Source organism: Macaca nemestrina, chromosome 5 (genome assembly GCF_043159975.1).
Source record: "Macaca nemestrina isolate mMacNem1 chromosome 5, mMacNem.hap1, whole genome shotgun sequence".
NCBI classification, from domain to species: Eukaryota; Metazoa; Chordata; class Mammalia; order Primates; family Cercopithecidae; genus Macaca; species Macaca nemestrina.
Window position 1 is genome coordinate 151,188,604 of NC_092129.1, and position 18,914 is coordinate 151,207,517.

The 18,914-nt window shown below is 50.7% G+C and overlaps 2 protein-coding genes and 1 non-coding gene across 4 annotated transcripts in view; all 3 read right to left on the reverse strand.

The window, feature by feature from the left end:
* Nucleotides 1-9,389, reverse strand: part of LOC105497634 (proline rich coiled-coil 2A) — an 18,203-nt gene extending 8,814 nt beyond the window's left edge. Inside the window, exons 1-14 of the mRNA XM_011768895.3 lie at nt 9,228-9,389; nt 7,158-7,332; nt 6,136-6,313; nt 5,686-5,785; nt 5,525-5,597; nt 4,722-4,865; nt 4,425-4,576; nt 4,165-4,244; nt 3,874-4,016; nt 3,183-3,273; nt 2,848-3,064; nt 1,809-2,283; nt 711-901; nt 208-505 (exon numbers count right to left, since the gene is read on the reverse strand). Coding sequence (XP_011767197.2) covers nt 208-505; nt 711-901; nt 1,809-2,283; nt 2,848-3,064; nt 3,183-3,273; nt 3,874-4,016; nt 4,165-4,244; nt 4,425-4,576; nt 4,722-4,865; nt 5,525-5,597; nt 5,686-5,785; nt 6,136-6,313; nt 7,158-7,269 — 2,254 coding nt within the window. The 5' untranslated portion in view covers nt 7,270-7,332; nt 9,228-9,389. The remainder of the gene's footprint in view (nt 1-207; nt 506-710; nt 902-1,808; nt 2,284-2,847; nt 3,065-3,182; nt 3,274-3,873; nt 4,017-4,164; nt 4,245-4,424; nt 4,577-4,721; nt 4,866-5,524; nt 5,598-5,685; nt 5,786-6,135; nt 6,314-7,157; nt 7,333-9,227) is intronic.
* LOC112429467 (small nucleolar RNA SNORA38) lies at nt 6,849-6,980 on the reverse strand. Its single transcript, XR_003021724.1, has one exon. It is a non-coding gene; the product is annotated as a small nucleolar RNA SNORA38 (small nucleolar RNA).
* Nucleotides 9,390-13,338: 3,949 nt separating the features above from the next.
* On the reverse strand, nt 13,339-15,160 carry LOC105497635 (allograft inflammatory factor 1). Of its 2 annotated transcripts, XM_011768896.3 has the most exons (6): nt 15,018-15,160; nt 14,775-14,836; nt 14,621-14,687; nt 14,215-14,256; nt 13,849-14,011; nt 13,339-13,539 (listed from the first exon to the last, which is right to left on the reverse strand). In XM_011768896.3, the coding sequence occupies exons 1-6, from the start codon at nt 15,040-15,042 to the stop codon at nt 13,455-13,457; spliced, it is 444 nt and encodes a 147-aa protein (XP_011767198.1). In that variant the 5' UTR covers nt 15,043-15,160; the 3' UTR covers nt 13,339-13,454. The 2 variants fall into 2 exon arrangements, with proteins under 2 accessions (XP_011767198.1, XP_011767201.1); XM_011768899.3 differs by lacking the exon at nt 14,621-14,687 and having other exon boundaries at nt 15,018-15,034.
* Nucleotides 15,161-18,914: the final 3,754 nt, after the last annotated feature.

Genomic DNA, 18,914 nt, shown 5'->3' on the forward strand with positions numbered 1-18,914 from the left:
CCACCATGCCTGGCCAACCACTGCTTATCTCTTAACTAAGTCCATTTTGCAACACACCTATCTCAGCAGTGCTAAGCATATGCCCTTCCCTCTTCACTATGACGGGTAAAACCCATCATACCAGTGTGACAGTTAAGACCCTGATACCCAATTTCTAAGACTGAAGGGATTTTCCTGTTTCCCACTCCTCCTCCCATGCCCCTTTACCAGAGGGATGCACGCCAGGAGGGTAGAAGTCTAGAGGGGGCCGACCCTGGAGGAGCCGGGGGTCCACATAAGGAGGAATCATCATCCATCGGGGATCAAAGTTCATTGGGGGCATGGGTGGGGGCCGGCCCAGAGCACCTGGGTAGAGGGCCTTGGGGGGTGGGGGCGGAGCCTGTGGAGCTGGCACAGCCCCCAGGGTCACAGGTTGTGGTGGTGATGGGGGCACTGGGGTAGGAGGGGCAGAGCCCTGTTGATGCTGCTGCCACTGCTGCTGCTGCTGTTGCTTCAGGAGCTGCTCCTAGGAAAGACAAGATGAGAGAGGCTCAAAGCACACACAGACAAGGGAATCAGCAAAGAAAAAACTTGGACTAGGGGAAATTGTGGTGACAACGGAGACAACTGGACAAAGAAGCAAAGGGACCCAGAAGGTAACTTATGAAGAGAATTAGGTACTGAAGCCAGGAAGAAAAGCAGCCCTCAGAGAGTAAATAACTTGATTTTACCTGCTGCTGCCGCTGGAAACGAGGAGGCAACGACTTCTGATATTTGGGGTAGCCCAAGCCCTGACTAGGGGGCTGGCGGGTGGGACCAATCCCATCACCCTTGGGTTCCACCTTTGGAGCTGGGGGCGTGGTAGGAGGAGGAACCTCTTCTGGCGGTTCAGGACCCTCTTTTGAGGGCAATTGTGGTTCCACTGCATCGAAGAAAAAAAAAAACACAACAGAGTGATCTAGTTCAACAACAGACACTCCATGAACACTCCAGGAGTATCAGGTCTCATCTCTAGCTCCCTTAAGACTGAGGTACTCTATTCAACATCTATTGAAGTCCCTCCCATTTAAGACCCATTAAAGCACTTTATGACCTCTCATGAGCCTATGGTGATGGCACTAGCTTTCTATGCAATCATCAGAATAACAGTACTTTCTTCAGTCTCGGCCTACAGGAAATGGGTTTTTATTGATATATTTCTTGTGAGACAGTTTTTTTTTTTTTTTTTTTTTGAGACAGAGTCCTGCTCTGTCACCCAGCCTGGAGTGCAATGGCATGGTCTCAGCTCACAGCAACCTCTGCCTCCTGGGTTCAAGCGATTCTCCTGCCTCAGCCTCCCAAGTAGCTGGGACTACAGGCACGTGCCACCACACTTGGCTAATTTTTGTATTTTTAGTAGAGACAGGTTTCACTATGTTGGCCAGGCTGGTCTTGAACTCCTGACCTCGTGATATGCCCGCCTCAGCCTCCCAAAGTGCTGGGATTACAGGCGTGAACCACCATGCCTGGCCGACAGGGTCTTACTTTGTTGCCCAGGCTGGTTTCAAACTCCCTAGGCTCAAGTGATCCTCCACCCCAAGCCTCCCAAAATATTGGGTTTACAGGTGTGAGCTACAATACTCTGCCAAGAAATGGTATTAGACTACAACCTAGGATTTCAGACAAAATCTTCCCTCCTTCAGATACACAGATAGGACACTATCATTGATAACCAATAAACCAAAACAACTGCCTTCTACTTCATTTGTCCCCAGCCTTACCACCCTGAACCTTTAAGCACCTTGAAGCAGTGATCTGACATCTGGTAGTACCTATCCCCATCTCCATACCTGGGCTGGCTTCGAAGCTGCCACTGCTGGTGCTACTGGTACTGCCACCACCACTCACCAGAGTGGGAGCTGCAGCCACACCTGGAGTGGGAGTACATTGGGCAGGAGGGGCCTGTGCTGACTCTTCAGGTTCTTTCTCTGGTGTTGGGGCTGATGCCGGAGATGGAGCCAGAGGTGCAGGGAGTTCTTTAGGGACTGCAGGTGGTGGAGCTGGGGTAGAAGGGGCAGCAGGTGGGGCAGCAGGCTCTGCTTTGAGCCGCTTGTCAGGTGCCCCAAACTTTTCATCGAGTCGCTTGAGCTTCTCAGCACAGGCTGCCCGGCGCTCTTCCTGCATGCGCCGCTCCTCTTCTTCTCGCCGTCGCCGGGCCCGCTCCACTGCCAGGGAAATCTCAGATGATGACTGCTTTCGTCGCTGCCGCCATGCCTCATCCTCATCTTCAGGTGCTGGAGGCTTGCAGGGAGGACCCCCACGATCCTGTCAATTGGCAAGACCCAGCAGGGCCAGGGGTATCAGTTACTATGCTTTCTACCATCTCTTTCACAGACCAATCAACTGTCGCTACTTGCAGGATGCAAGGACCCATGCTTTGGTGTTGATCTCTCTGGGTGGTGACAAATTCACTACCCTGGTCTTGTCTGAGACCAGGTCTTGCTATGTTGCCCCGGCTGATCTTGAACTCCTGGGCTCAAGTGATCCTTCTGCTTCAGCCTGCTGAGTAGCTTGGACTACAGATGCACACTACCAGATCCAGCTATCTAGCCACCCTAGTCTTTTTGTCTGTTCTCTCTCTCCTTCAGAAACCCAAATACCCAGGCCTTCTTGTTCTTCTTTCCTCATTAGCATCCCAGTTTCTCACTTCTTACCCAGACTCCGCTATCACCAAAGATATTTCCAAGCTTTCCAGGATGTTCTGCAGCCTGGCACTTCACACAGTCCATTTTTAGCACCCTCTTCCTCTATATCACAACTGCTTCCATTACTCAGCTGACATTGATTTCCCACAGCTGACCCTCTCAATCCCTTATTGTAGACACTCACTGGGTAGTCCCCAGGTGGGCCCCAGTTCCCGGCGGGGCCCCGGTGAGGTGGGGGTAGGGGAGGCTTTGGGGCAGGAGGTCCTGGCTCTGTCTCTGGCGGCCGAGAGGTTTCTGCCCAAGCCGTCTTAGGAGGGGGCAGTTCGCTGTTGGGGGAGTTGCCCTTTTTGCCATCTGCTTCAGTGGGCCGTTCCTCACCAGATGCTGATTGGGAATCCTTGCTGTGAGCAGAGCAACAGTGAAATTAAAATCAGCTGCAACTAATATACTCCTCTAAGAGTATATTACCAAAACACAAACAAACACCCCTCCTCCTCTCCCCTGACGGCCCTAACTCACTGGCCCTCAGCTCCCTCCTCATCAGAGTCTCGCCCATCTTCCTCATCGCTGAACTTGAGCTTTTCAGTGTAGTCAACCTCTTCATGGGCCCCTGAGGGGAAATATGAGTATTAGTAACCCAAGCATTCTGCTCTCCAATCTCATAAGGTAGTCTGGAACTACACAACAAGAAGGACTACCAATGCCAGCACCCTTCCCTCTGAAGTCTAGATCCACCAATGAAGTCTTATTCTTATTCCTCTCTCCACTTTGCCAGGACTTGGTATTCCCCATCCATCCTCCCCTACCCTTTTCTTTTTTCCTTTAAGAAGTAAAGTCTCGCTCTGTTGCCCAGGCTGGAGTTCAATGGCATGATCACAGATCACTGTGACCTCCAACTCCTGGGCTCAACTGATCCTCCCACCTCAACCTCCACAGTAGCTGGGACCAAAAATGCATAGTCCACAACCAACTAATTAAAATAAGATATTTTTGTAGAGGTGGGGGTCTTGCTATGTTGCCCAACTCCTGGCTTCAAGCGATCCTCTCACCTAACACTCCCAAAGCACTGAGATTACAGATGTGAGCCACTGGCCCTAGCCTTCCCTACACTTCAATGTCTGCCTTTCACCCACATAACCCTGTATTCTTTTTTTCCTCATTAGGTTTTGTCTTTCAAGATCCAAATTTTTGACCCTTAACATCCACTTACCTGCCCAACCATCATCATTCTCCTGATCCAACTGATCAAACTCTTTGAGATTATCTTCTTTGAGAATAGAGGGACGACCCACAGGCTCTACTAGACGCATTGGTGGCCCCGAGCCTCGGGGGCCCGCCACACGGGGAAAACGGCTGTACACAGAAAAGAAAATGAAAGATGGCATATTGTATAACCACATACAAGACTGATCCTAGACTGAGCCTCCTGGCTAGAAAACCATCTCCTCCCCCAATAAGCTTCCCCTCCCCCAAGCCACAAAACCAGACCTGGATTGCTCACCTGGGCCCATCAGGAGTGGGGTATCGGTAAGGCCCCTGGGGTCCATAGGGCGGAGGGAACGGGAGATATGGGGGATACATCTGTAAAACGGTCCAACAGTAGCTGCTCAGAGGGACAGTCATACACCCTTCTAGCTTCTTAAGCCTGCTATCAATCATCCTCCCACCCTCCCTTCTATCTCATAGGCCAAAGACTAAGTCTTGATTCCTAGCTCTCCAGCTTCCAACGTAATCGCTCTAAGACAAGACACCAAGACTCACGAAGGGCGGCATCATTCCGCGGTAGGGAGGGAACTGGGGTGGGCCTGAAGGTTGCAGTGCCCCCCGGGGATCATGACCATGATGAAGTTTGGAGTCCGGGCCCTCCAGCTCATCAGGGCCACGCCCACCTCCGTCCCTCCAAGTTGTAGAATCTGTATTTTGGAAAACGTAGAGAGAGGTATCAATGATTGGAGGGCAAGTGAACATAGCTGAAAGTGATGGGGAGGAAGGTGAATAAGCTAGCACTTAGCTCTGAGATGGAATAGATTATGTCTTGGCCAAAAGGCAGCCACTCACTTTGGGGGCGGAGGCTTGGTCCGGGCCCAGACGACTGTTCGGCAGACTCCCTTTCCTTGGCAGCCTTGTCCTGGTCGCCAGCCGCCTGCAGGGTCGGAAATTCCTCTCGAGAGAATCGCGACAGTAGGCTTGATGCCCTTCCACCTATTAGGATGGTGATACAGAACAGGAGGCAGAAGTTTATTTACTGAGAACACGCTATAAAAGTGGAAGGCTCTGACCGGGCATGGTGGCTCACGCCTGTAATCCCAGCACTGTGGGAGGCTGAGGCGGGTGGATCACGAGGTCAAGAGATCGAGACTATCCCGGCCAACATGGTGAAACCCCATCTCTACTAAAAACACAAAAAAATTAGTCGGGCGTGTTGGCGCGTGCCTGTAGTCCTAGCTACTCTGGAGGTTGAGGCAGGAAAATCACTTGAACCCAGGAGGCGGAGGTTGCAGTGAGCCAAGATTGCGCCACTGCACCCCAGCCTGGGTGACAGAGTTAGACTCCATTTCAAAAAACAAACAAACAAAAAAGTGGAAGGTTCTGACAGGTACTAGACTATCAGGTTTCCTGCCTACAAACTCACCCCCCTAGAAAATAACTGCTTATTCTCCAAGAAGGACAGTTCTGGGACCACTACACTCCATCATATAAGACTGAGACTTAAACTTGCTCATGTGCCTCCATGAAACTGAATTATGGGTGGTTCTTGATTTAGCCAAAGAGGACCAAAATCACTTGGCTGAAAATACAGTGCAGGGCTCATGCATCCCATAGTGCCCAAACACAGCTCCCCAATTAAGTGCTGCACTCACCATCTCCATGTGCTCCATGGGTGACGCTGGCTTGTGCCCAGGACTTTACCCCGCTTGGAACCAAAGGAGTGTTCTGGGGAAGTGTTTAGAGAGATGATAAATGATGTGGGTGGGACAGCTATGAGCCATTCTTCCCCCTACCCCTCCAGTTCTCCAGTTACCTCTGGGGCTGCTGGGGGTCGTTTCGGCTGGTTGGAGGCAGGCGTCTGTGAAGCCGGCAGTGGCTGCGATTCCGGCGGCTGAGCGGTTGAGGCATCGGAACTGAGGGGATAGAATGGGAAGGTTATTCAGGCCTGAGATGCCTCCCCGACTTCTCCAACTGGTGGAGACTCAGGACTGAAATCATGCCCATTGCTGCCATTTACAAATATAAGGACAAAATAATTTTGTCATCCTTTGTAGGCTGTTGTCTGTTTCTTCATGCTTTCTCTCCAAGACAAAAAGCTAAGGTACCATTCCTTAGCCACTTAACAAGAAACCTGGAATAGGTAAGAAAGGGACTTCTTCCTTTGTCTCTGGCTCATACATGGCTGGGCTAAACCAAGCCCCAACACTCCCTGAAGTTCAAGTTAAAATATCCATCACTCTAGGTCCCCCAAGCCTCTGTCTACCTCTTGGGGTCGGACTGCTCCTGTTTGCTTGCCCATCCTGTTCCGTCTTTCGGCACTAGTGAGACATTGGGGTCATTGCCTTTGTTCTCAGCTTTCAGGCTTGGAAGGTTGGCTGGAGGTGGCATACGCCGGGCAATGGCAACTTTCCCGAGACTCTGCAGGCCATGGCGAGGGGCAACTGGAGAAAAAGATGGAGAGAGGGTCAAAAATGCCTCATATGGGAGATCTGATGGCCTCCTATCCTGGGCCACATTTATACATCTTGAATATCTTATTACCCACTTCCTCCAAACTTCTCTTAGAAGGGATTCCTTCCCCTACCCTTAATAATCTCTGAAATCGGGCCAGTTGTGGTGGCTCACGCTTATAATCCCAGCACTTTGGCAGGCCGAGGCAGGCGGATCACCTGAGCTCGGGAGTTCAAGACCAGCCTGACCAAAATGGAGAAACCCTGCCTCTACTGAAAATACAAAATTAGCTGGGTGTGGTGGCGCATGCCTGTAATCCCAGCTACTCGGGAGGCTGAGGCAGGAGAATCGCTTGAATCCAGGAGGCGGAGGTTGTGGTAAGTCAAGATCACACCATTGCACTCCAGCCTGGGCAACGAGAGCGAAACTTGGTCTCAAAAAAAAAAAAAAAAAAAAAAAAAAAAAAAAAAAAAAAATCTCTGAAATCCCTATCAAGAGGGCTGAGACATGTAACATTCAATGCTTCTATGTGAGATTGGTTGATCATAAGCCTGCAAGGAGCAAGTTGGCCTTAAAGTTTCCCAAATCCACATTTCTTTGCCTCCAATTCTTACGTGTCCAAAGACAGGGAACCACAGACACGCCTTTGTAGGAGGGTAACTGGTGTTCACCCAGAGCCCACACCCCCTTTAAAGGACCCAATGTAAAGTTGGGAAGTCTCCTCTAGTCTTTTGGCATTTCTACTACAGCCACTTCCCTTTAAAGAGCTCTAAAACATATGCCCCATGCATGCCTAGCTTCCAACCATCAGAAGCATCTTTGCAGGACCCTCACCAGCGGGTTTCTGGATCTCTAAGGACTTGCCCTTATACGTATCAAACAGGTTGAGCGAGGAATACTTCTTTCCATCCTTTCCCTTGGCAGTCGGCCCCGAGCGATCGGACATTGCGCTGGAAGCTCATTGAGTATGTTGGGTCCTGCAGGCACCTCCCCCAAAACGTGCCGGAGCCTGTGGGCCAGAGAGCAAGTGCCTCAGTCTCTGTTCCCTGGTCAGACCATAACAGAAGCTTAAAAACTCCCATGCATTGTCATTAGGGACTCAGATATGAGGCCCCCTGGTGTCTTTTCCTCCAGTCTATGTACACTGCCCACTCTTTTCAAGCGACCATGATCTACTTAGCTCCCTCATAGCTCAAATGCCATGTTCCCTCCTTTCCCCCAGACACCTTTGTCAAGGAAATCTAAGTAAAAATCCAGTATCCTCCTAGTATAAACACTCTGCCCTTTGTGCCTGTCTACAAAGGGTAGCAGCCTTGCATTCCCTACAAGTAGTAATCTTTTCTCTCTCCACCAAAATCGTTTCAGAGGCTTACAACAGGGCAAACAAATTCAAGCAAGAGAAAACTAAAAAAGCATACAATTCCATCATAGAAGAAGAAACAACGCTTTAGATTCCCTATTTATTGGACACCAGCTCCCTAATCATGCCCCCAGGGCCCTGTACCCCAGGCTCCCTGCCCAGCAGCCTCGTGTCCATCTGGGAAGGTTTGCAGGAAGGTATGCTGGGAGTTTAAGGATTTTATGAGCTTGCTCAGCCGGAATGGGGGTTGGTACCAGAGAAATCCTCATAGAACAACTGGGGCTCTACATACTCCCAGGCTATAGGAACCCCAAGTATTTGAAACATCCCATGTTTTTCTAAACTTGCTCCTGTATTGGCTCCTGGAAAAAAATCGCCTCCAGATGAAATACCGTTTTACCATATGAAGAACAGAGAAAAAGCATTATAGAGCCACCTAGCACCCTGCAACCATGGGTCAGAAAACAGAAGGCCAAGGCCAGAGCCATCTTCGTTTTCCTATCCTCATTAAAAATGTCCATCACCAGTGTTTCTTTCCTCGATACCTCCAGCTCCCTAAGCAAGCCAGACGACAGGTCTCTCAGTCCGTTCCAGAGTGACCAGGCATTCGTTTATGGACGGGAACAGTGTAAAGAAATGAGAAATAGTGGGGAAGAAAGCAGGGAAATCCAGACAGGCCCAGAATGAAAGCCAAAATTGGGGAGAAAGAACTTTATGACAAGCTAGAGATGACATGGATGTTGCTTCGTAGGTGTTTAAGGAGGCCAACCTGTGAAAATAAATATATGAAAAGGAATAAAAGAATCATGGAGTGAGCAGACCAAAACTAACAGAAAATAACAGAAAATTCCACCACCATATGAAAGCAGGTGGAAAATATATGGAAACAGATAAGGCCAAAAAAAGATGCAGACAACGAAGTAAGGGGGCAGAAGCCCGAGAAGAAAAACGGGGTTGGGGGAGAAAGGAGACGAGAAATAGGAAAAATGAAAAAGCAGACATAGGGCGACTGAGCAATACAGAAAGCAAAGATGCTGGATAAAAAGCAGGATTCTAGAGTGGGAGTGGCTCGACACGAAGAGGGGCATCCAGAGAGGGGGAACACAGCGCTGGGTGATAGGAGGGGGTCCAATATGGAGGAAAAGCGCCCTTCCCAGAGAACCATCAGGCGCGGCCCACCCCGGGGCGGCAGCCGGGGAGGGGGCCCACAGATGTGGGTGAGAAGCCAAGAACGCAGCGGAGGGTAGGGAATTACGGGCCCAGGCGCAGGGGTCACCCCCTGAAGCCAAGACGGTGGGTGGGTAAGGGCACACTATGGATCCTGAATGAACGGCCAGAGGTGCAGGTCCCGGAGTAGAGGTACCGGAGGGGGAGGGGCAGGCAGGCCCGGCAGCAGGAGGACAAAATGGCGGCGACTAATGGCAGCTTCTCCTCCCCCCCGGCCCGCCACCGCCGCCACCACCGCCGCCGCCACCGCCGCCGCCACCGCCACCACCTCTCCCGCGCCGAAAAAGGGCGTCAGCGCACGGTTCACCCAGACTCACCTGGCCGGGTGCGCGGGGATCCGGGACCCGGGCCTAGGGGTTCCCCGGGACGGGATGGCGGTGGGGCGGGGGAGGATGGCGGCGGATGGCGCCGGGTTCGGCTCCTCCCGTCTCCCTCGCTCACTCCGCGGCTGAGCTCCGACTAACGGCCCATCCGGGCAACCGCCGCCCCCGGGAGCACCCCCCCTACCTCCCACCTCCCTCCGCGCCTAAACACGCCCCTTGATTTGCATAAAGGGCGGGGCGCTTTCTACCCTAACTCTCTTTACTTCCAGGGCTGTCCTTAGTTTTAAAAAAAAAAAAAACGCCGGGCGCGCGGAGCATGCGGAGGTTATTTGCATAAAGAGGAGGGACCTAAGGATACTAGGACGTCGATTGGCTAAGGAGGCGGGCCCCCAGCGTCGGCCGTTGAGACGTGTTGAAGGGGCGGGAATGCGGTGCAGGTCGGCTGGGCGGTTGGGACGCATAATTTACTCGACGAATGTGGGAGAAAGAGGCGGAGCGTGCGTCGGACGTTCGTAGACAGATGGGCGCGGAGAGACGTAGGGACGCCAAAAGTGGAAGGCAACGACTCACGGCCCGTGGCGCCTTCAGCTGGGGAGGAGAGAGAGGACGCGGGCTGGCGGGCGGGATTAGCTGCCGGAGGGCGGAGTTTCCGCAGACTTGGTACGAGTTCTAGCTCTAGCGTCCCTTTGCCGTGAATTTGGGGAGGTGGTTGGAGCGGGGGGAAATGCATCAGAGGGGCGGGGCCTTCCAGTTGTTAAATCACGTCATGCAAATAAGGTGGATAGACAGACCAATCCAAAGGTCCCGGGAGGCGTTTCGCCCGCACCATGTAGCGTAAGCCTTCTTCGGGCAGTTCTATTTATTTGCATAATGTATGCAAATCGTTTGAACAAAGATAGGCTAGGAATGACTTGTTCATCAAAATATGGGCAACCATCGACTAAGACGGACATTTAATTTTATAACCTATAACTTTCGTGAATAAATTTTTATATTTGATATCGGGAATTTGTAGTTTCTTAATGGGTTTCATTTTGTCAAATGCAGTACTGTTTCTCTCCTTTGTCTCTTACTACCCGATTCTAGAGCTCTCTGCTCCCATCAGATCTAATATACCCATTCAACAGATCATTCAATGACTATGATTTGAAGGCGCTGGAGATGTGCACAGGACATTACAGAAGTCGAGAAACAACGCCGGGCCTGGTGGCTCACGCCTGTAATCCCAGCACTTTGTGAGGCCGAGGCAGGTGGATCACGAGGTCAGGAGTTCAAGACCAGCCTAGCCAACATGGTGAAACCCCATTTCTACTAAAAATACAAAAATTAGCCTCACGTGGTGGCAGGCTCCTGTAATACCAGCTCCTCGGGAGGCTGAGGCAGAGAATTGCTTGAACCGGGGAGGCGGAGGTTGCAGTGAGCCAGGATCATGCCAGTGCACTCCAGCCTGGGCGACAGAGCAAGACTCCGTCTCAAAAAAAAAAACCAGAAGGATGGGCGCGGTGGCTCAAGTCTGTAATTCCAGCACTTTGGGAGGCTCAGGCGGGCAGATCACCTGAGGTCTGGGGTTCGAGACCAGCCTGACCAACATGGAGAAACCCCGTCTCTACTAAAAATACAATTACCCAGGAGTGGTGGCACATGCCTATGATCCCAGCTACTCGGGAGGCTGAGTTGGAAGAATCGCTTGAACCTGGGAGGCGGAGGTTGCTGTGAGCCGAGATCGTCCCATTGCGCTCTGGCCTGGGCAACAAGAGCGAAACTCTATCTAAAAAAAAAAGGAAGAAAGAAGTGGAGAAGGCTGGGCGCGGTGGCTCAAGCCTGTAATCCCAGCACTTTGGGAGGCCGAGACGGGCGGATCACGAGGTCAGGAGATCGAGACCATCCTGGCTAACCCGGTGAAACCCCGTCTCTACTAAAAAATACAAAAAACTAGCCGGGTGAAGTGGCGGGCGCCTGTGGTCCCAGCTACTCGGGAGGCTGAGGCAGGAGAATGGCGTAAACCCGGGAGGCGGAGCTTGCAGTGAGCTGAGATCCGGCCACTGCACTCCAGCCTGGGCGACAGAGCCAGACTCAGTCTCAAAAAAAAAAAAAAAAAAAAAGTGGAGAAATAAAATATAACTATGCCTGGGGTGCTTGAGACATGCTTCTAGAAAAACTGTTAAGAGATAGGAGTCCGGGCGTGGTGCCTCATATGCCTGTAGTCCCGGCACTTTGGGAGGCTGAGGCGGGCAGATCACGAGGTCAAGAGATGGAGGCCACCCTGGCCAACATGGCAAAACCCCGTCTCTACTAAAAATACAAAAATTAGCTGGGCGGGTGATGCGTGCCTGTAGTCTCAGCTACTTGGGAGGCTGAGGCAGGAGAATCGCTTGAACCTGGGAGACAGAGGTTGCAGTGAGCCGAGATCACACCACTGTACTCCAGCCTGGCAACAAAGTGAGACTATGCCTCAAAAAAAAAAAAAAAAAAAAAAAGAAAAAGAAAAAGAAAATAAATAAATAAAGGGCTGGGAGCAGGAGCAGTGTCTCATGCCTGTAATCCCAGCACTTTGAGAGCAACATGAGGCTCCATCTCAGAAAAAAAAAAAAATGAGATATGAAGAACGACTGGAGTAGATATCTGTCAAAAAATATAAATAAATAGATATGAAGAACGAGTTAGAACTTACCCAAGTTTGAGAAGAGGGTGTACATCTCAGGCACAGGGAACAGATTAGTGAAGGCATGAGTTTGGGGGCCTGTGCCTAGCCTGATGTGGTTAAATAAAGGAGACTGCTTGTTCATTTTGGAAAGTGAAGGCAGAAAAGTTTGCAGAAATCAGATGAGAATTTTAGTCAGAGGCTCAGTAAGATTTAAGATGACTTCTGTTTTCAAACTTCCAAAATGATTCTCTTCTCCCTTCTCCCCTGCTGGCTACCACACATACCATTTTGTTACCCTTTGCAGCAAAATTCTTGTAAGGGCTGTCCACAGTCATCGTTTCCAATGAGTTTCTCCTTCCAGTCTCTCTCTTTTCTTTTTTTTTTTTTTTGAGACAGTCTCACTCCTGTCGCCGAGGCTGGAGTGCCATGGCATGATCTCAGCTCACTGTTACCTCCACCTCCCGAGTTCAAGCGATTCTCCTGCCTCAGTCTCCCGAGTAGCTGGGATTACAGGCACCCACCACCACGCCCAGCTAATTTTTTGTATTTTAGTAGAGATGAGATTTCACCATGTTGGCCAGGCTGGTCTCCAACTCCTGACCTCAGGTAATCTGCCCACTTCGGCCTCCTGAAGTTTTGGGATTACAGGCATGAGCCACCGCGCCCGGCTGTAAATTATTTACTTTATTCAATAGCACCAGTTCTTTCATTCATCCAGCCATTCATTCAAGTTTTTTGTTTTTTTTTTTTTTTTTTTTTTTTGAGACAGAGTTTCACTTTTAGTTGCCCAGTGCAATGACATGATCTCGGATCACCACAGTCTCCACCTCCTGGGTTCAAGAGATTCTCCTGCCTCAGCTTCCCAAGTAGCTGAGATTACAGGCATGCACCACCATGCCAGGCTAATTTTGCATTTTTAATAGAGACAGGGTTTCTCCATGTTCCTCAGGCGGGTCTCGAACTCCTGGCCTCAGGTGATCCACCCACCCCGGTCTCCCAAAGCGCTGGGATTACAGGTGTGAGCCACCGGCCCCAGCTCATTCAAGTTTTAAACATTATTGAGAGCTTGTGATATGTCAGGCACAATAGCATGGGTCACTTTATTCCCATTTTTAGAGAAAAGCCTTACAGAGGCTGAGTGATTTGTCAAAGTGACAAAGCTTATAGTGGTGGAGAATGTTGGTTCATGGTATTCCTTGCTCTTCATGAAATCTGTCATGGGCCTGGGTACCTTGTTTGGACATGTGTTTCTGTCCTGCCTGCATTCCTTGAGGTTAAGGCTGTCTTATACAGTTGGACTCCCACTTGGTGCACGAAACCATCTGCTGTAGTGGACACACTATAGCGTTGTTGATGGATTGTTCATACGGCCAAATCCTTGCTGCCCTTCCCTCAAGACCTGTCTCTCCTTCCCAAACCAAGGAAAAAATTCACCCAAATAAAAACTAAGCTGACTTGATCTGGAGGAGGAGGGTAATTTATTTAATTTGTTGACTCTGGCTTACAATTTTGTCTTTTGTTTCCATATCTGGGTCATTAGAAGCCCCTTCAATCCCATCACCCCTTTTCCCTTCAAATCAGGGCAACTCAGAAATAGCTTTCTTGGCTGGGGGGCCTGTTGGCTTTTCCTTTTCTCTCGCTTTTTCCTCATACATCAGGATCCTGGTTGAGATGGAAAGAGGCACAGGGATCAGGGAACACTCCTCTCAAGGGAATAAATCATAGGGTGCTAGGAAAGGCTAGAAGGGGATGGGGATGTGAGGGTGGAAGTGGGAGGAGGAAGAGCAGGGGTTGGAGTTTCTGGGGACCAGGACTATGGAAAGGGATGGGGTCAGGACCTTGGAAGGGTCCCTCTAAGGATGGAAGAACGGATGATGAGCAACGTGTAGAAAAGTTGAGACTGGGGACAAGGATAGGGATCGGGGAGGAGAAAACAGGTAAGTACAGGGGAGGTTGGAACTTGACACTCACATTTTTAGAATGGCAGATCTCTTGCCCAGCATCATCCTGAGAAAGTCAGGGTAGCTGAACGTCTCCCCGGAGCCACTGGACACCTCTCCAATTAATTTCTTTAGCTCTAGGTGAGTCTTGGGGACCCCAAGTTTCTCCAGCATTCGCTTCAGGGACATGATATCTGGGGGCAGAGGATGGGGATGGGGAGAAGGTAGGGAGATCCTCTCTCTCTTCTTCCGCTTCCACATCCCCATTCTCCTTCCTCCCACTCTGGTAGGTGGGCCCCCTCCCAAATCATGAGGAATGGAGCAAGTAGGAGAGACCTCTGTCTTCTTAGGCCTGCACACCCCACCCCACCCCCGCCCCAAATCACCCGTTTCTCACCAATATCGCCGTTTCCATTAAGGTCAAACTCCATGTATTTCTCTGGGTGAGGGGAGAGAGCAGAGGGGATCAGCGCTGCCTGGAGGGTTTTCAGCAGGAGATTGAGGAAGGGGTTGCCAACCCACTGCTAGGTGGAGGACTCAACGTGGAAGGAGAAGGGGCAGGCAGAGGAAGTGGGGTTGGGGAGTTGAGGGGCCCTGCTAGGGTGTAAGGAGCTAGAGGGGATGCTGAGAGAGGCCGGCCCGGGAAAGGGACCGCAGTGTGGCAGGAGGGCAATAAAGGCAGGTTCCCCTCTAGCTACCACAAGAGTAAACTTTGTGTCTCTGCTGTTCCTGCCCTGTTCTTGTGGAAATCCTAACCCTCCTACCCCCAGCTCCGCCTCCACCTCCTATAGTTTCCCCTTCACCTTTGAAGCCTTCCAGTTTGGAGGGCAGATCCTCATCACTGCTGTATTTGGGATCATCTAGAAATTGCTATGGAGGGGAAAATAAGAGCCAGGGTAGGCCCTCCCCATGCATGCCCCATCCCCCAGGCTCTGCCCCCTTAGTTCTTCTTTCTACCTTGTTGATCTCATCCAGCCTCTCTTCCTGCTGGGCCTTCAGCAGTCCGAAAGCTTTTCCTCCTGTCGGGGGGGAAAAGATTAATCAGCCTTCATCCCTCCCTTCCTCTCTTTACCCTGACAACAGCCCAGGGACATCACAGTTGGCCTGCCTAGACCAGCTGACTGCCCTCCTAGCCCACAGCCCAGGTCTGTCCATCTCCTTCCTCCAATCTAACGCCGCTGCCTATCCCACTCTCCCTACCCTGTAAATCCCTGGTTTGGCTCATAGCTCAGCAGATGCTGGTAGAGGTGGGGAGACAGACCAAACTGGAGGCCTCTGTCTGCAGGCTCTCCTTCTCTCCCACCAGTCTTCTCAGAAGCCTTCCTCCCAAACTTCCCCTTTCCCCTCATTCCTTCCTCCTCTGCCTCCCAGACCTCACTTCCCCATCAGGTTCTGCTGACATTAGCGCCCCAGGAAGGAGGGGGAGCCCGGCATGAAATGCAGATTAGAAAATAACATTCTCCCAAATTCCTCTTAAATGAGAGCCCGGTGTGTGCATGAAACAAAGATTTTGATAAGCCACTGGAGGTGTGCAGGAAGGGCAGGAAGACATCAGGGACATTTATTCTCAGGAACTGCTCTTTTTGAACAGGTCCAAGGTTTGGGTAATTGTAAGACCTTGCATTTTGTCAGGTTTCATGAGTCTGGACAGGCAGGTGTAGATAGGAAGACAAGGAAGGGCTGGCTGAATTTTTCTGCTCTGTAGGTGAGAGAAGAATCTGAAGTCTGCTGGCAGCTCCAGGAGGGCGACAAGATGGGTACAGGGTTTAGAAAGGGAGAGAAACCTTGCTCCCAGCCTGTCAGCTCCAAGGAGGCCCTTAAAAATATGGAAATCTCTAACAAAGCATTTTAATTTGTTTATTTTAGTATGTGCAATGTAACCCTCTCATCTCCTTTGAAATCTTTGGTAAAATCTACAGAGATCAGGAATTTAACAGTTTAAGTAGATTCTTTGGAGGAACTGAAAGTAGTACTTAAAGAAACAGTGTTTGTGAACAGAAGAGCCAGGGAGTGAGGCTGACATCAGGTTTGCGCACTGCATGTGCATGCATGCATGCAGGCATGTTTGTGTGATGGGGGTGCTGGTCACTGTGGGTTCAACAGAGTGGATGATAGCCTCTGACACATGCCTCCCTAGGCATAACCTTTATCCCCTCTGCCACTCTGTTTGGCCAGTCATTTCTTGGGGAGGTGAGGACAGCACATTTCCCTCATTGAGATTTCCTTGTCCAAACTCCCTGCCCAGGGCTCCATCTACCCTGCCCTGGCATTGATGAAGACACCTTTCCTTCTCCCTTCCCCCAACATATTTCCTTTTCTGTAGCTGGGAGTTTTCACTTCTCACTGCCCTCTCCCTGACCCAAGCCAGATAGGAGAGATGCTGGAGTGGACTCTGGCTGCCTCTTCTTCTTCTTTTTTTTTGAGATGGAGTCTTGCTCTGTCGCCCAGGCGGGAGTGCAATGGTGCAATCTCGGCTCACTGCAACCTCTGCCTCCTGGGTTCAAGCGATTCTCCTGCCTCAGTCTCCTGAGTAGCTGGGACTACAGGCGCACACCACCACGCCCAGCTAATTTTTGTATTTTTAGTAGAGACGGGGTTTCACCATGTTGGCCAGGATGGTCTTTATCTCTTGACCTTGTGATCCGCCCGCCTCAGCCTCCGAAAGTGCTGGAATTACAGGCGTGAGCCACCGCACCCGGCCGGACTCTGGCTTCTTGACGTCCCTTTATTGCAGCTGCATTCTCCTGCTGCAGAGAGCTGCAACCCTGTACTCCCACTGTTCTCAGTGCCTGCTGGGAGGATCTCAGTTTTTCATTCATACATTCACTCAACAGATATTTACTGAATGCTTACTATATGCCAGGCATTCCTCTAGGCCCAGAGAATCCAACAAACGAAAACTCTTGTCGTCATGGTTGATCTAATTGGGGAAGGCAAACAATATAAATAAATAAGTATATTAAAGGTGCTAGGTGGCCAGGTGCAGTGGCTCACGCCTGTAATCACAGCACTTTGGGAGGCTGAGGCAGGTGGATCATGAGGTCAGGAGTTGGAGACCAGCCTGACCAACGTGGTGAAACCCCATCTCTACTAAAAATAAAAAAATTAGCAGGGCCTGGTGGTGTGTGCCTTTAATCCCAGTTACTCAGGAGGCTGACGCAGGAGAATCGCTTGAACTCGGGAGGCGGAGGTTGCAGTGAGCTGAGATCGCGCCATTGTACTCCAGCCTGGGCAACAGAGCGAGAGTTGGTCTCAAAAAAAAAAAAAGGTGCTAGGTTCCTATGGAGGAAAACAAAGTAGGGAAGAGGGGACATAGGAGTATTGCCGATGGTCTCCGGTTTTTTTGTTTTTGTTTTTGTTTTTGAAACAGAGTCTCGCTCTGTTGCCCAGGCTGGAGTGCAATAGCACAATCTCAGCTCACTGTAAACTCAGCCTCCTAAGTTCAAGTGATTCTCCTGCCTCAGCCTTCCGAGTAGCTGGGATTACAGCCACTTGCCATCATGCCTGGCTAATTTTCGTATTTTTATAGAGGCAGGGTTTCACCATGTTGAGCAGGCTGGTCTTGAACTCCTGACCTCAGGTGATCCACCCACCTTGGACTCCCAAAGTGAGATGGAATCTCGCTCTGTTGCCCAGGCTGGAGTGCAGTGGCACAATCTCAGGTCACTGCAACCTCTGCTTCCTAGGTTCAACCGATTCTTCTGCCTCAGCCTCCTGAATAGCTGGGATTACAGGTGATCACCACCACACCAGGCTATTTATTTATTTATTTTTTGAGATGGAGTCTGGCTCTGTTGCCTAGGCTGGAGTGTAGTGGTGCGATCTCAGCTCACTACAAACTCCGCCTCCAGGGTTCACGCCCTCTTCCTGCCTCAGCCTCCGAAGTAGCTGGGACTACAGGTGCCCGCCACTATGCCTGGGTAATTTTTTGTATTTTTAGTAGAGATGGGGTTTCACCATGTTAACCAGGATGATCTCGATCTCCTGACCTCGTGATCTGCCCGCCTTGGCCTCCCAAAGTGTTGGGATTACAGGCATGAGCCACTGCACCCGGCCTTTTCTTTCTTTTTTTTTTTTGAGACGGAATCTCGCTCTGTCACCAAGGCTGGAGTGCAGTGGCAATCTCGGCTCACTGCAAGCTCCACCTCCTGGGTTCACGCCATTCTCCTGCCTCAGCCTCCCAAGTAGCTGGGACTACAGGTGCCTGCTACCATGCCCGGCTAATTTTTTTTTGTATTTTTAGTAGAGACAGGGTTTCACCGTGTTAGCCAGGATGGTCTTGATCTCCTGACCTCGTGATTAACCCACCTCAGCCTCCCAAAGTGCTGGGATTACAGGTGTGAGCCACCGCACCCAGCCCAAAATATATATTTTTTTATTATAACAGTATCACAATGGGAGAAGAGTATTTCAGGTGGAGGGAACAGCAAGTTCAAAGGCCCTGACGTGAGAGCAGTGTGGATATCTGGAGTGTTCATGGAGTGGCAGGGAGGCCTGTGCTGCCGAAGCCAGGTGAGGAGGAGGTCACTTTGGGTAGGGCCTTGTGAAGACTCTGGCTTTTATTCTGAGTGAGACTGCCTCCCAGACTGGTCTTTCCATTAAGAATGGCTTGACAGACTGCTAGGATGAGACAGTGCTTAGATGCTCAGAAAAACTGCCTGGGATAGAGAAACTGACAGCTGCTCTGACTGTGGGACAAAAATGAAGACTAGACCGGGCGCGGTGGCTCACGCCTGTAATCCCAGCACGTTGGGAGGCTGAGGCGGGTGGATCACCTGAGGTCAGGAGTTTGAAATCAGCCCGACCAACATGGAGAAACCCCGTTTCTACTAAATATACAAAATTATCCAGGCATGGTGGTGCATGCCTGTAATCCCAGCTACTTGGGAGGCTGAGGCAGGAGAATCACTTGAACCTGGGAGGCGGAGATTGCAGTGAGCCAAGATCATGCCATTGCACTACAGCCTGGGCAATAAGCAAAACTCCATCTAAAAAAAAAAAAAAAAAAAAAAGTGAAGACTGAAGGGTATATAGAAGGACAAGCGGGTGGAGAAGGAAACTCAGGGCCTAAACACAGATGAGGGGAAAAGAATAGAC

Excerpts from the sequence above, each read along its gene's own strand:
- LOC105497635 (XM_011768896.3), bottom strand. The coding sequence starts at position 15,042 with ATGAGCCAAACCAGGGATTTACAGG. Across the intron at positions 14,257-14,620 it reads CAAACTGGAAGGCTTCAAAG|AGAAATACATGGAGTTTGAC; the intron begins GTGAAGGGGAAA and ends CCCCTCACCCAG. Across the intron at positions 14,012-14,214 it reads TAATGGAAACGGCGATATTG|ATATCATGTCCCTGAAGCGA; the intron begins GTGAGAAACGGG and ends CTCTGCCCCCAG.